At 34.6% G+C, this 16,324-nt stretch overlaps 3 protein-coding genes across 8 annotated transcripts; 2 read left to right on the forward strand and 1 right to left on the reverse strand.

The window, feature by feature from the left end:
- The first annotated feature begins 1,159 nt into the window (after positions 1–1,159).
- On the forward strand, positions 1,160–6,147 carry SPC98 (spindle pole body component 98). 2 transcript variants are annotated; one of them, XM_089718276.1, is made up of 5 exons: positions 1,160–3,584; positions 3,719–4,177; positions 4,273–4,326; positions 4,678–4,882; positions 5,438–6,147. In XM_089718276.1, the coding sequence occupies exons 1-2, from the start codon at positions 1,303–1,305 to the stop codon at positions 4,008–4,010; spliced, it is 2,574 nt and encodes an 857-aa protein (XP_089574402.1). In that variant the 5' UTR covers positions 1,160–1,302; the 3' UTR covers positions 4,011–4,177; positions 4,273–4,326; positions 4,678–4,882; positions 5,438–6,147. The 2 variants fall into 2 exon arrangements, with proteins under 2 accessions (XP_089574402.1, XP_089574401.1); XM_089718275.1 differs by lacking the exons at positions 4,678–4,882; positions 5,438–6,147 and having other exon boundaries at positions 4,273–4,494.
- A 1,811-nt stretch (positions 6,148–7,958) lies between these two features.
- On the reverse strand, positions 7,959–12,533 carry LOC105646537 (DNA-3-methyladenine glycosylase (MAG)). Of its 5 annotated transcripts, none has more exons than XM_012232401.4 (6): positions 12,062–12,528; positions 10,243–10,314; positions 10,002–10,125; positions 9,336–9,406; positions 8,483–8,540; positions 7,959–8,396 (listed from the first exon to the last, which is right to left on the reverse strand). In XM_012232401.4, the coding sequence occupies exons 1-6, from the start codon at positions 12,371–12,373 to the stop codon at positions 8,233–8,235; spliced, it is 801 nt and encodes a 266-aa protein (XP_012087791.1). In that variant the 5' UTR covers positions 12,374–12,528; the 3' UTR covers positions 7,959–8,232. The 5 variants fall into 5 exon arrangements, 4 of the variants coding, with proteins under 4 accessions (XP_012087791.1, XP_020539950.1, XP_089574400.1 ...); XR_016319682.1 differs by lacking the exon at positions 7,959–8,396 and adding an exon at positions 11,352–11,716 and having other exon boundaries at positions 8,525–8,540; positions 10,002–10,055; positions 12,062–12,532; XM_020684291.3 differs by lacking the exons at positions 7,959–8,396; positions 8,483–8,540; positions 9,336–9,406 and adding an exon at positions 11,352–11,716 and having other exon boundaries at positions 10,059–10,125; positions 12,062–12,533.
- A 1,739-nt stretch (positions 12,534–14,272) lies between these two features.
- Positions 14,273–16,037, forward strand: LOC105646539 (Aha1 domain-containing protein). Its single transcript, XM_089718211.1, has 3 exons — positions 14,273–15,469; positions 15,570–15,649; positions 15,736–16,037. The coding sequence occupies exons 1-3, from the start codon at positions 14,606–14,608 to the stop codon at positions 15,827–15,829; spliced, it is 1,038 nt and encodes a 345-aa protein (XP_089574337.1). The 5' UTR covers positions 14,273–14,605; the 3' UTR covers positions 15,830–16,037.
- Positions 16,038–16,324: the final 287 nt, after the last annotated feature.

Genomic DNA, 16,324 nt, shown 5'->3' on the forward strand with positions numbered 1-16,324 from the left:
TTTAATATATCCCATGAAAGAAGAGAAATTAATAACCTCATCGAGAGAGTACTAAAAATACTCAAAATCTATCAATTATTACAAATCTGAGAGACTAAATCGAAGTTTTGCTATAAACGGTCATATGTTTAAAAACTATTAGAAAGAAAATTAAATAAAATAAAGAAAAACAATAAAGATGATGAAAAGAAACCACCAGCGACCAAAGAAAACGATCGAAAGTAATTTAAAAAACAAAATCTAAAAGAACACTTAAAAAAAGTGAGCAACAAAGATACCACTAGGTTTTTTCTTTCTATGATTTTGTTAATCAACTTGATAAATTTACAATCAATTTGATAATTGTTTCTTTGGTTCGAGCTGAAGAGTTCATTAAATATAATTTAAAATGGATATTAATTTATTATTTATCAAGGATTTCTATACGAAAAATAAGAATCAAAATTTAAATAATAAGAAGGAAAAGAAATCATCGATTCACAAACATATTAAGAAGAGTGTATTACATAGTTTAGAATTTTCTCATCCAATTTTAAGGAAGAAGAAGGGATAAAAAAGAAAAAAAGAAAAAAAAGGAAAGGTGCAAGAAATCATGAATTTAAGTACATCTAAAACAAACACTTGGCTGTATTTTTTCATCTAAGCAAAGAAAGATTGAATGAGCAAAATAGCCATAATTTTTCCTTGTACATTATGCAAAATAGCTAGTGACATTTTAATTAAATTGGAGGTTTTTTTTTTTTTACACCATCGATGTTCAGACCTATAATTTGAAACCGCTTAATTTGGCTCGAGGTTTGATCACAATTAAAGTTCTTCGCTCCTCCCTCTAGGTACATTTAATGAGAATCAAACCCAAAACTCTTTTCACATGCTCAGCTTCTGTTGTCAACTAAGCCACAGCTCATAGGTATTAAATTAGAGGTTTTAATTTAATGTTTCAATATAATTTTTCTCCTCTTTTTTCTCTTATTCTTACCGGGTCAAAAAAAAATTTTTAAAAAAAAAATACAACTCTTAATACGGTGCCGATTTTCAAAACTTGATAAATCTGCCAAGTGTCTATCGTTGAATCGAAGTTTTACAGCTTCTCGTGCACCCATATAAAACCCTTATCAAAAGCCCATTTGAAAAATATAAAACTTTTACATTTCCCCGCCCATATAAAATCAAAAACCCTTTTCTCACGCTTTCTCTTTCAGTCTCTCTCCTTCACTGACTCACTCCCCAACTCAGTATTCAAAGCCTTCACTCACTCACCAACTCATTTTCTCTTTTCTTTCTGTCTAAAAAGGAAAAACAATGGAAGAAGAAGATCAGCAAAAGGTCTTAGATCTAGTCAAGGAGCTAGTTCACCGTTTACTCTCCCAAAACCCTAATTCTAAAACCCCAAATTCAAACCCTAACTCCAACTCCAATTCACTCGATTTCCAGAACGCTCTTCGCTACACTATTCGTATCCTCTCCAGCAGATTAACCCCCTCCATTGCGCCTGATGCTGCTGCAATCGCTGAATCTATCAAGCGTCGCCTTGCCACTCAAGGTAAGTCATCGCAGGCTCTTACTTTCGCTGATCTTTATACCAAATTCGCTTCGAAAACTGGGCCGGGTAGTATTAATAACAAATGGGCAGTGCTTTACTTGCTTAAAATCATTTCTGATGATAGGAAAACTGGAAAAAATGGACCCAATTCGATGCCTTTGTTGCCTAATTTAGCTTTAAATGACCCTGATTTAAACAATGATTCGCGGGTTCTTTATAAGTCAAAGAGAGGAGAAAAGAGTTGGGATAATGGCGTTTTATTGGTTTCTAAAGATCCAGAGAATTTGCGTGAGATTGCATTTAAGGAGTATGTGAATTTGGTAAGAGAAGAAAATGCGGTGTCTGAGGAGGTTTTGGTAAGAGATGTGTTATATGCTTGCCAAGGTATTGATGGGAAGTATGTGATATTTGATGCAAATGTTGACGGTTATGTCTTGCCGGATACCTTTAATGTTTCCAGATCTACTAGGCTTATTGTCAGGAAGCTTTGTGAGTTGGGGTGGTTGTTCAGGAAGGTTAAAGGGTATATTTCAGAGAGTATGGATCGGTTTTCGGCTGAAGATGTAGGCACTGTAGGACAGGCATTCTGTGCAGCATTGCAGGATGAGCTCTCAGAATATTATAAGTTGTTGGCTGTGCTCGAAGCACAGGCAATGAATCCTATTCCATTGGTTTCAGAGGCGGCTAGTTCTGGGAATTATTTGTCATTGAGGAGATTGTCAGTTTGGTTTGCAGAACCAATGGTGAAAATGAGATTAATGGCTGTTTTGGTTGATAAGTGTAGAGTTTTAAGGGGTGGGGCAATGGCTGGGGCTATACATTTGCATGCCCAGCATGGTGATCCACTTGTTCACGAGTTTATGAGGAGTTTACTTCAGCGTGTATGTTCTCCACTCTTTGAAATGGTTAGGAGTTGGGTTTTGGAAGGAGAGTTGGAGGACATTTTTGCTGAGTTCTTTATTGTGGGTCAGCCTGTGAAAGCTGAGTCACTATGGAGGGAAGGTTATCGACTGTATGCTGGTATGCTTCCTACATTTATTTCGCAATCTCTTGCTCAGCGTATCTTAAGGACTGGGAAATCAATAAATTTTCTTCGTGTTTGTTGCGATGATCGTGGCTGGGCTGATGCTGCAACAGAGGCTGCTGCTGCTGCTGGTACCACAACTAGAAGAGGAAGTCTTGGATATGGTGAAACTAATGCACTTGAAACTCTGGTTGATGAAGCAGCAAAGAGAATAGATAAGCATCTTTTGGATGTTATGTACACGAGATATAAGTTCAAAGAGCATTGTCTTGCAATTAAGCGCTATTTACTACTAGGCCAAGGTGATTTTGTTCAGTATCTAATGGATATTGTTGGACCGGAACTTTCTGAGCCTGCTAATACCATTAGCTCATTCAAGCTAGCTGGGTTGCTGGAAAGTGCAATTCGATCGTCCAATGCTCAGTACGATGACAGAGACATTTTAGATAGATTGAGGGTCAAGCTGATGCCACATGGCTCTGGAGATAGGGGCTGGGATGTATTCTCATTGGAATATGATGCTAGAGTTCCGCTTGATACGGTGTTTACAGAGTCTGTTATGGCAAGGTATTTCAGAATTTTTAATTTTCTATGGAAGCTGAGACGAGTAGAGCATGCACTTATCGGTGCTTGGAAGACAATGAAACCAAATTTTACTTCTCATCCTTTCACTAAGCTGCAGGGTGCGGTTAAGTTGCAATTACTTTCAACATTGAGGCGTTGTCAGGTTCTTTGGGATGAGATGAACCACTTTGTTACAAACTTGCAATATTATATAATGTTTGAAGTCTTGGAGGTGTCATGGTCTAATTTTTCCAATGAAATGGAAGTAGCAAAGGATCTTGATGATCTACTTGCGGCCCATGAGAAGTACCTCCATTCAATTGTGGAAAAATCTCTTCTTGGTGAATGTTCGAAACCTCTTTACAAGTCGCTATTTGTCTTGTTTGACCTTATACTATGTTTCAGAAGTCATGCAGATCGGTTATATGAAGGCATTCATGAATTGCAAGCAAGGTAAACATTCATATCTTTGCATACTGCTGCTTCATTTTTTTTAAGTTGTAATTTGTTTAGTCAAATGGGCATGTTTTAAATTACACCTGCTTTCTCTCTCTCTCTCTCTCTCTCTCTCTCTCTCTCTCACACAGAACAACTTCTTCTTTACCTTCTCAAGATAAGAACAAATCTAGAAAGCAGACAAGAGATAAATCTTCAGAACCTGGATCATGGATTAATGATGGCAGGAAGGCCCTAACACTACGTGCTGGGGAATTTCTTCGAAATATGGGGCAGGAACTGGATTCTGTAGCAAAGGAATATACAACATTGCTAGAAGGATTCCTATCTCAATTGCCTGTGCAGCAACATGTTGATTTGAAGTTCCTCCTGTTCCGGCTTGACTTCACGGAATTTTATAGTCAGCTACATCCTATCAAATAAAAAGTTAGGAAAAATCAGCTGATACGTTTAGGTCAAAACAAGATTTGAAATTCAAGGCATCAAAAGAATGCTTCAGTTTGACTAATTGCTCATTGTCTCGTGACAACAATTTGCAGTTCATTGTTCACATCTGGACAACCTGTTTGTATTTTATTGCTTGATTTTAGGTACTCGAAGATTCTTAGCTTCTTTTGTTACATTTCATCATTTTGTTTTCAGTCTTTTTTTTGAAGGCACTAACACCTATATTCTACATTTTCAGATGGTTTGTAGTCCTTTCTGGTGGCTTGCACGAAAGTTTGCGATCATGTTGAAGGTATTTTTGTATCATTGAATGACAATGTTAAAAATAGTGTAGACAGTTTGAATATGATAGTCCAATTCTTTACTGGTGATTTTCTTCCATATCCGTGCTTGTATATTTGTATCATAGTTCTGTAATGGTTAAATGATGAGTAAGGTATTCTACATGATTTTGCTTTTACATGTTTTATTTTCCAAATGGTTCCACTCTAGTTGATGCTGGTATTGTCTCAAAAAGATTTCTCATAATTCCTTATTTTTGTGGTAAGCTTACCTTGCAATGAAAATAAATGGTGATACTGTAAGAAAAGGCAAACATGCCTTAAGTGATCTAACTTTCTTTTCACTGTTATATGGATTACAGGGATGATTTTAAGCTCATAAATATATTTTCTTTTGAATGAATCCATGGGAAAAAGGCTCCAGCTTTCCTCATAGATATATTCTCAGTGAAGGAGCAGCCGAGGCCAGTGCAATTTAGGCTGCATTTTTATCTTGTCAACAGAGAATGTTCTCTGGGTTGACAACCTTTTTGCGCTTTGTTCAAAATTATACAGGACCATAACTTGGTAAGAGTACAAGTTTTTCAGGTTTTAAATTCATATGATTCTTAGTTTAATGAACTGTTTACCTCTAGTATTTTTTGGAGCAAGATAACTGAAATATTTACCGCATTGTGCAACTTTCCTGGATGGATTTATCAGTTATTATCGCTAACCAAAGAGGAGTTGAAGTTTTCCGCAGCACACTTCGTTTTATTATATTCCCTCTTTTCAGAGTGTTTTGTTTTTCTCTTTTCTTTTTTCTTTTCTTGAACAGCCTTTTCAGTGTTTAAGAAAATATTTTTATTCTTCCTTTTATAACTTTTATATAATAATTGAAGAATCTATAAGAGGCAAGAATTAATAATTTCTGTTGTGTTCCATCCCCAAATGGAGAGGCAAGTTCTTCAACAAAGGGCTATAACTTTCATTTCTTTATACTTAGAATCAGAAGGACCAAACACTACTTTCCCTATATTTTTTCTTGATCTCTACAACTCTGCATCAATTCTTTCTGTTTCTATTTCCTTATTTTCATGCACAAAAGACTCTACTCCAGCTTTCCCATCAAACGTCTTGCAGTTTCAGTAAAGGAACAAACTTTCCCCCCTCCTCTAAAACTGGTCTGGAGGCCGGCAGCTTTTCAGGCTCTTTATAATCAAGACGAGGAGCAAAATCAACAGCTTTTTAGGCTCTTTATAACCAAGAGGAGGAGCAAAATCAACCTTGCAATTCGTATCAAGGATGCAAACAGCAGAAGAAGGCTTAGTTTCGACTATATCAATGAAAAAACTCTTATTATTATAATTAATGACAATTGTATTTCCATTAGTGAGGCAAAAGAGCTTAGAGAGCTCCTTCTAGTGCAGCTTTAGGGTTAAGAATCCCTGAAAAACCAACAGAATGTGGTTGCAGCTTTATGTAAGTAGTCTTTTCAAGACTAACACTTTTCAGATTAAGCAGTTCACCTTCTTGTAGTTGAAAATTTTTTATCGTCCAATTTGGCAATACTTTACCTCCCTCCATCGTGAACACCAAAACCTCGTATTGTGAATCCTCCTTTTAGAATCGTTTCGGATTTCAAAAAGCATCGGGAAAATAACTTGGTAATCCAGGAGTTGCTGGAAAGCTGATGGAGACATTATGATTTTTTCTCCATGTTCAAGATGTAATTTTCCGATCAGGGTTACGGTTGGGAAATGTAGCTGCCGTTGAAAATTTGAAATCTTCTACTGTTTCCCCTGAAGACTTGGAATTTGAATTTGTAGAATTGAATAAATGTATTTTGCAAATCTCTATTTCTTTTTCTTTAAATTAAACATTTTTTTAATTCATTAGAGGTTTCTATGGGTCGAAATTCGAAATCTCTTACTCTTCATATAAATGAGAATACCAATCAGACTACTATCTAATTAGTTTTAAATTAAACCTATTTACTATTAACATGTAAGAAATTTATCATTTTTAATAAAAATTCATTGACTAATTAGTTAAGATGTATCGGGGCATGTTTGGTTTAGGTTGATGGATACAGTTTTGATAATGGTTGTTGTTAAAATCTAAATATTGACATTAAGGTTGGATCGAGTTTGGAACAGTTTTTCTTTTTAATTTTTTTTTCTTTTTATAATTTTTTTAATCTGATTTTGAAAAATTATAATAATAATAAACATTATCTGCAAAAAAAAAGAAAAATTCCTTTAAACCAAAATTGATCACTTTTTCCAATAGTAGGGTCGTTGGTCTAATATTTCCCAAACCATGATTTGCTAGCTTTCAATATTACAAACACAACTTGCCAAAAAGCAGTCCACCAACAACACAGAACAAGTGCTCAATTCATTTCCAAACTCTCTAGAAAAAAAAAAAAATTTGACAATTAAAAAGTTTGTATATAAAGAAAAAAAAGGGTAACTAATTGCTAATTTCAACTTCTCAACGAGTACATAGCACCAGTGAATGGCTGAAACTGTTCTTTCTTGGATTTCTCTGCTTCAAAAACCTCTTCCGTTTTGCTTGTCTGCTCATCTAACCGTTTCCTAACTGCAGCAGCAACTGCCGTTGTACGCGCTGTCTGTTCAGTTGAAGATTTCCCATCTAATCGTCTACCCAAACCAGTGAATGCAACAAACTCTGGCTTCTCCGCCATAGCTATCACCTTTTCTTGTTTTGCAGCAGGTTTGTCCGCCATAGCTACCACCTTTTCTTGCTTTACAGCAGGTTTTTCAGGCTCTTTATAATCAAAAGGGCAAGCCAAGTCCAGTTCGCAATCTGTATTAATTATACTAATAGCAAAAGGCGGTTTGGTTTCTATAACATTAAAGTAGAAATCTTTACTGTTATAGTTGATCTTTATAGTTTCTCCAGTAGTCAAACAGAAGAACTTGTTACTCAAACATTCTTCTAATACATATTTAGGGTCAGGGAGGGCTAAGAAATCCATGGAATGAGGTTGCAGCTTTAAATAGGTTCCATGAGGAAGATTTCTACTTCTGATATCAATAGTATCTCCATCTTTCAGTTCCATACATTGCATTAACCAATTTGGTAAGAAAACCCTACCTTCTTCTGCAGTGAACTCACTAACTCCGCAGTGAGATCGCCGTCCGAACACCTTATTTTCGATTTCGAACATCATAGGGTGATTAACCTCCATGTCCAGGAGACTATCCAGAGCCGACGAAGGCATTATAATCAGATTGCCGTTTTCCAGATGTGTCTTACCGGTGTAAGAAACAGGATAACAAAAATAAACCCTGTTGAATATTCTACCTTCAACACCATTACTCTGATTTTCACCATTAATGGGGACAGGCACGACGGGATCATTGTTGTTATGTTCAACCTCAGACTCGGAGTTGTATTCCAGATCATCGCTCCCATATTCATAGATGCTGTCACATTCTTCATCAGAGTCCATTTTATATTATCACTGCCAAACAAAAGGCCAAAAACCTGTGGGATTTTCTTTCTAATATAAAGGGAGTTTGTGTAAGGCAACTTTTTGACAAAGCCTTTCAGCCTTCCCAAAACTAAAGGTTCGAAGTGTGCGAGTTCGTGACGATGTACGCTTATATATAGTAATAAAAAGATCCTAAACCAATTAAGAAAAGGAATGCAATCTTTCTTTCTCCAAAAGAAACGTATTATAATGGTCAATCCGAAGTAAAATTGGTTATGGATTGACTATAGATTAATCCGCACATGATTTCCTCTGTTACACACAAGGGCACCACAGCTTCCCCCTAACAAAAAAAAAAAAAAACCCTAAAAGGTCATATTTTTCATTTTAGAACTAGACGAAAGACAGATAAATGCCAAGGCGCTGCCTTCAAAAATTTAACTCCTAATATGGTTGTTCATCGCTTCTTCTAAGATCAGGGTGGCCGCAGGGTGTTTTTAGGAGCACTTATCCAAGGGGTACCGGCAATGGCGAATCTCCATAGTGCACTAGTATGTTCTGGTAATGCATATTCAATGCCAACACGTGGACCCACCAGTATGTTTTCAGGTTCAGGTCCATCCAAGAGCTCCAAACCACCTGAGGCATATAAATTTATTTCATTTCAGTGTAAACAAATTCTAGTAAAATTTTATAGATTGACAAGGACAACTGAAAACACTTACCAGGAGAATAAAGAGGATGGTTAGACCATTCTGTTGAAATTCCCAATGCTTGACCAATCTAAATGCAATAATGAATAAACATTAAACATATTGAAGGGAGCATAGCAGATTATCAAGCAGTTGTAAGGTGCAAAATCAATATTCCAATTTTCATAAATTATGGATATTTTATCCTGTTACAGTGCATTATGGAAGCAAAACAATGAGTCCAAAAAAATAAAAAAGCAGCAAAATAATGATATTTTATTATTTATTATCAATATTTTGCAATGCTTATGAGCGCAATTTCTCATACCCATACTTTGTACCAGTTGCATATAGCCTAGGAAGAACTGAGGCCTCACTGGCTACCATTACCAATGAGGAAATTACTGTAAAACATAAAGAAACTAACAACTTGTAATTGTGCACATTTGATGATATCCACTTCAGTTCAGTAAACTTTAGCAAATTTTAACAATTTCATTAATTTCCAACTATCTGCAGGAATAGAGGGAAGATAAGAGATGGATTTTCCAGGATCATCCTCTCTAGTACATAAAATATACCCTAAGTGGCCTATTAATTGTTGACAGCAAAAGCAGTTGCATGACATAATAACATTAATTACTAACTGCAAAAATACTTCCAGTTTTGATGATATTATATAACTCATTTAATTAGATTATATCCATTTCACTGACATTGTAGTTATGTCAAACCCCCCTTCTCTCCCTAATTACTTTAAGGATGTTCTTTATCATGTATTCTTTTAGGAATCATCCATCTGCCATGACTTATTATGGATTTTACTTGCATGTACATCACTCCACGAAACAGCTATGTTTTTTTGGCAAGAAAACAAAATACCAACCTTTCCGGGGCCAGTAAGAAGAACAGGCTTGTCAGTTTTCTGACCTCGTCGCTGCTGAATGGTATCTAGTCCTGCATCAAGCTTACCGATTCAGGAAAGATATAGGACATAGAGCAAATACTTTGCACAGACTTTGTTCAAGATGAGAAAATAGCATACAAGTAAATAAACTCCTAATACAAGAACCATAAATTGACAGCTAAACTTACCACAATGAACTCATTCTTACACACATTCCATTCAAGAAAAGACTATATAAAGCTATTTAATTCATTTCAGATTGTCACTGGTAATGTTTTAACTGCATTAAGGCTGTTAATCACTGAAAACAACTCTCAAGCCTATTTTCTTTCATTAGATTCCATGCATGCATAATTTTTTATTTGAAGAAGAGTAAGAACAAAACTGCTTAATGCCATTAAGTCATCAAGTCAAATGAAAACTGCAAAAGAAAGTGGGGGTTTTCCACTTCAAGTCAAGGTAAAGACAAAGAAGATTACCATTCAAAAACTTTTTTTTTTCCACTTCAAGCAAACCACACTCATGTTATCGAGACAGAAGACTAACAGCTAGTAAATTAAACACAATAAGAAGGCAAAGCAACACGCGGGCAAACCTAGCTAATTACTTTAAGTGCAACTCTTAAGTTTATGAATGGAAAATTACCTCTAATGGGAGCACAGGAGCGAATCAGGACTGCAGCTCCAACTCCTTCATTGTCTGCAACAACATTTAGCATTGTATGGAGACCATAGCAAAGATAAACATATGCATGCCCTCCCGGTCCAAACTATATCCAGATAAATGAATTACATGCAAAAATTACTACCAAAATTCAAAATTCGAAATCATTTACAATCTAAGAATGTTGTCATTGTTCAAATGAATCTTTATAGTGTATTCTTACAACTGGAGCTGTTCTTGCAGTAATCCCAAATCTACCATGACAAGCTGAATCATTAGGCCGGTAAGCTTCAACCTGTCAAAACGTAATTCCTTACTACACTTCCAAATCTAATGTTGTCAGCTAAACATGAAGTTAGCATTATCCCTAACAAAACAAATGCACCTATGTTGCACGGAAATGGAAGCCAAAATGTGGAAATACCGGAAATGACGTCTTAAAATATAATTTTACATAGAGAAAACACCTGTGAGTAGGAGTTTTCATGCATATACGCTAAAAGAAAACAAGAAAAGAAATTTACTATTTTGTTCCAGTGTTTCGCCAAAATAAATTAGACTATTCCTGCATTTTTGAAAATACACTAATTTTATTCTATGTTTTGCATCTATTACATTATTATATCCTTTCATCAACTTTTTGTACTATTTCGGTTAAATTTCCTTATGAAAAGACAAAAATGCTCTTTTAATTAAACCAAAATAAACAAATTTTCATTTTCTATTTTGTCTTTTCTCTCCTTTTCTTTTCATCCCTCTCTTCTCCCTATTTGTCTTTCTACCGACCATAACCATCCCACCATTTTCGTACCAATTTCTCAATATCTCAATACTTTAAACAATTCCCTACACATTTTTCACAGAATCCCATCTCTTTCACTTTGCATCACCAACAATATCTTGGTCAATCCATCATTCCTCATATCCTTCTCTTGCACCCTCCCGTCCCTGAATGAATAGCACAATAGGCTGAGTTTCAGTTTGGTTCAGCACTTAGATCTTGTATTTTCGACTTTGTAAGTAATGGCTTATCACAATCCATTTACAGAAGAGTAAAATAGTTCCAAAATAAATAAATAAAATCCCTAAAAGAAATGTTATAGAAGAATTTTATTTTCCTCATTAAGGAAATCACAAATTCTTACAACAGTAGAATCAGATATCCCAAAGTACACCAATAATTTTTTAAAAAAAATTGTAAGAGAAAAAATAAAACGCAAATCATAATCATAATCAAATCAGGAGGAGGTCTTAGAATTAGAGCCGTTTGACTGGGATTTATAAAGCTGGTTATAAGCCTCAAGTTCTTCATAATACACATCCCAAACGCACCTAACACATCCGCTTCCGCAACAATCACCAGGCTCCGGCTGCTCCGGCGGCGGAGGTGGTGGAGGAGGCGACTTTTCTCCATCTTCTTCCTTGTTCAAAATCTCCGCCGTTGATGTTTGTGATTGATAGTTCTTCGTTGCCATTTGAACTCGCGAATGAACAATAACAGCTTCACAAAATGATTTAGGAACTTCGAATCTGAAATTCTTATGAAGGATTACACTTGGGGATAATCGCATTAGGGTCAGATTTTTCATGGAAAGACGGGCTTTAAATTGAATTGGTACTTTCTTGAAATTGACTCTAATCGGGTAATACGTTGCCGTTTCCATGAATATAATGGGAATGGACATAGCGATGAGTATCTGTCCACATCAAATGGCGATTTATGTATTCTTCATCTCTTTTCACAAGTCAATCTAACGGAAGATGTAAAAAAATTAACGGAAGGACATCGATAATGTAAAGATAGGTTAATTAATTTTGGCAAATTATAGACACAAAATAGTAATTTTGCCACAAATAAATAAATAATCTTTTACTCTTTCGGTCTTTCTATTACCAAATCACAGTATTTCATCAGAAGAATATTACCAAAAGGGTATAAAACAAACTCCATAATTAACAAATAATCAATACCTCAATTTTCAATTTTAATTTTTTCCACACAAATTTCTCGATAAAAAAGGGAAAAACTTTAATTACATTACCTCAGTAATCTGAAGAACAACGTCATCTCTCCTCAGGAACTTGCCAAGCAAGCGAGGAGCAAGATCAAGAGCGTCAATATGAAAGAACTGAGGCGGCAATATTCTTATTTTATCAAAAGACAGTGAATTTGGGTTTGGGATTGGAGGAAGCGACAGAATTTTGGGTTGGGGTTGGCGGGACTTGGGTTTGGCTCCAACGGTTACAGATTTCAGGCGCTCACTCGCCCTAGTTTCCGGGTCGTCGATGCCGGGTTCGGTTGGTTGAATCGGTTTCGTGGATTTCGCTACTCGCTTGAATCGCTGCCTCTTCATTTCGTTGCTGATGAAGGCTGGAAGGAATTGGTTTGGCTCTGAAGAACGAAAGGATTAGGTGTTTAGTTTGGAAAATGAACCGGTTGTCGACAAGACCGTTGTGTGCTTTTGGCGGAGTACTTGTTAAGAGTTACTCCCTTTCCGCTTCTATAAGAATGAGTTTAAGATGTTTTATGATTTAAGAAATTTATACGGTAATTAATGAAATAATTCAATCATTTAAATTATGTAAAACGATCTTTAATTTAACTAAATTATTTTTTTTTTAGAAAATTCTAAAAATAATAATTTAACATAACAGCAGTGTCATATATATATATATATATATATATATATATATATATATATTCGCTTTCTTTTTTTCGTCTGTCTCAAAATATAATTTTTTTTCTTAATAATTTATTCTTTAATTTCTATGTACCATATTTAATGTATGTCTATATTTTCAATGGTATATTTTCATACTATATAGGCATACTTTTGAAAAAATAAAAATGCTGCATTAACTAGTTTTTCTTAATGTAATTAAAAATATATTTTAACTATATTAACTATATGTGAGCCCAAGGAAGTAATGGTACTTATTAACTTTTGAAAATGATAAATACTTTTGAATGAAACAATTCTTAAGAAACAATAAATAAAATGAATCTAAATAATAATATATACTCGCTTTGTACAATAGTCAAAATTTCTAATTTAAGCATTTCATTTACATAGATAAATTTACTTAAAATGGATTTTGCCTAAAATGCATAATGGGTTTTGCCTTTTTTTTTTTTTTTCATTATGTGAAATGCGTTAATTCTATATAAGTTTCTACATATATTTTTTTTATCAGTAAAGTTGATTTTATTTTATTTTATTTTATTTATATATATTGCCAGAAAAAATTTAATATATCCAAACACTAATTCTAGCTGATAGGATCTCTCTTATACTCAATTTTAACATGGAATATTAGATTAAAAAAACTTAGTCAAGACCTCTTAAGATACAATAAACCCTATAAATAAGTCATACAAATATTCCAAACAAAGTTTCATATAGAATTAAACTAATATCAAACTAGAATAAGCCAAACGTAAATAATTTACATCTACAGTAAAGCTAAACTTGAAATATAAACATTTCTAAGGTGAGAAATGGTAGTGAATCAGCATAAATTACGAAGAAATTTGCAAAAAAAAGCTTGTTAAAAGTAAATTTAGTGGCAGACTCATTTATTGATTTGTTAAAGGTCTATTTAGAAAAAACGGGAAAAAAAATATATTTCTTCGTGAAAAAATGTTATAAAATAATTTTGACTCAGTTATGAATATTTAAGCTCAATTCTTAATTCTAACATTAAAGAATTAATTTTAATTCAAATTGCATTTATGAATTAAAAATTAAAATATACTGTAAAAAATCATTATGCTTCCACATTTTTATTAAAATAAAAGTTTATTATATTATATTTTGGAAAAAAATATTTTAAATGAAATACCATTTAATACAACGAGTTCAAATGTGTGTAGCGCAGCGCATGTTTAATTATGTGTATGTGTATACGTGTATGTGGGCTTTTTTTAATTTACGTTATACAGTTAATCTTTTCATTATATTTGATAATTCAAAATAAATATAAATTTAATTTATTTGATGTAATTTCAATTTATATAAGTGTATCTTGAATTTTAAAATTTTAATATTTCACTCACAAATCAATATTGCCTACTTTAACGAATAATTTTTTTTTTTCAAAAAAACCCATATTGAATTGCACTTGGTAAAAAAAAAAAAACTATATTTTGATTATTAGACCTAATGGGCCAGATAAGCCCATCAGCCCAACCCAACTAATTCCCATAGAGGACCGTTGTATGAGTATAAACAATACAATAATTGCGAATGCGAGTTGATTCAGCCACTCAGTTTAGAAAAGAAAACTGGAATTGCTATTGTTCATCGTTATAACAACAAAACCCTAATTAGAAGACTGTTCTTCTAGATCCTTCCAAGAACCACCCCAAATTAATTGGAATAATATTATTAATACTAATAGAATACTAAAATTCTAGAGCCTTCCAACTTTAGCAGAAGCCTCCAGACTCCTATAGCTTATTCTTCTCTCTTCTCCTCCCTTATTATTTCCCTCTCCTATTCGGCGCTTGCATTTCTTGTTTCTAACTCTCTGAACTGTAAGCTCTCTGTTTCTCTATCCTTTTCAGTTTATTGTTATTATTATACATGGCAAAGTACGGAGAAGGTGACAAGCGATGGATTGTAGAGGAAAGAGCAGACGGAGCTAACGTTCACAATTGGCACTGGGCGGAGACGGATTGTTTGGAATGGTCAAGAAATCTCCTCTCCAAACTTCTCTCTGGTATATCTATTCTTGATGGCGAAGGAAATCTTTTTATCAAGACCAAGAAGCTTGAGAAGGTCGACGGGGAGGCTTATGTTAATATTCGCAGGGGTAAGATCATTCCTGGATATGAATTGAGCGTAATGCTTTCCTGGGAAGGTGAAGCTAAAGATTCTGATGGGAAATCTTTGCTTAAAGTTGATGGATCTGTTGAAATACCTTATATTGCGGATGAGAACGCTAACGAGGATCCGGAAATTAGGGTTTCTGTCAAGGATGATGGTCCAATTGGAATGACATTGAAGGAAGCAATGATGGCAAAAGGAAAACCAGTGATCGAAGAGAAAATCAGGGTTTATGTTCAGAGTATGGCAAAGGGAGGTCCTGCTAAAGATGAATTAGAAGCCAAAAAGGTTGCACCTAAGGCGCAATCGACCTCCAAGAAGGAGCTGGCTCCAGCGATAGCTGAGAAGGAGGAGGTGAAGAAAGAGTCAAAAAAAGGGTTTAAGACTATAAGTATGTCAGAGAAGTTTAGTTGCAGAGCTAGAGATATGTATGAAATATTGATGGATGAGAATAGATGGAAAGGATTTACACAGAGCAATGCAAAAATTAGTAAAGAGGTCGGTGGGGAATTTAGTATTTTTGATGGGTCAGTGACAGGGAGAAATGTAGAGTTGCAAGATGGGAAGCTGATTGTGCAAAACTGGAGGTTTGGGAGTTGGCCTGATGGAGTTGTTTCAACGGTTAGTTGTTCTTGCTAGCTCCTGCTATAAAGTTATAAACTTCTGATTATGTTTTGATTGTTTTGCTTTAACTGAATGGAGTCGGATTCGATGGTTGCAGGTAAGGCTTACTTTGGAGGAGCCTGAACCTGGGTTAACTGTTGTGAAACTGATTCATACTGACATTCCTGAAGAAGACAGGTTGATTTTATTGAAAAAAAAAAAATAATGAATAGTTGAAACGATATTTTGTTTGTTGTTAGTTAACTTATTTGTTGCTGGTGCAGATATGGGAATGCAACTGTGGTGGAGAACACGGAGAGAGGATGGCGGGATCTCATTTTCCATAAGATACGGGCAGTTTTTGGTTTTGGCATATGAGAACTTTATTTTTAGATACCTTCTACGAAGCCTAGACTTTTTTATGAGATTATTATGTTTCTCTCAGCAATGAAATCTGAATGAATGCATGCTGGGATCATATTGACATATTTGGATATTGGACTGTCCATGTGGTTGTAGTCTCTAAAACTGGTTGTCTTGGTGCTCATGTTTCTTCAATAACCAAAATGCGTTGTTCAATTTTAAACTTTGGTAAAAATGACAAAATGTGTGTCCTATAAAAGAAGATCAGAAAAAAGATTGTTGAATTTCCCAATTTTCATATTTCATGATTCATTTTGCTTTTTATTTTTTTTCTCCTCATAAATACTGTGATCATATTGTATCATATAGACAAAATCTGATCATTGTTGTTTGACTTTGATAGTATTGTTTTGGATTGATGGTCTTGTATGGCTTGTTGAGTGTGGATAGCTGCTGGTCAACATATTGGTGACTTCAATCTTAAGAGATTATTGGAGTTATAGGAAGTGA

This window comes from Jatropha curcas, chromosome 2, assembly GCF_041381405.1.
Source record: "Jatropha curcas cultivar XTBG-Jc1 chromosome 2, XTBG_Jcur_1.0, whole genome shotgun sequence".
In the NCBI taxonomy this organism is placed as follows: Eukaryota; Viridiplantae; Streptophyta; class Magnoliopsida; order Malpighiales; family Euphorbiaceae; genus Jatropha; species Jatropha curcas.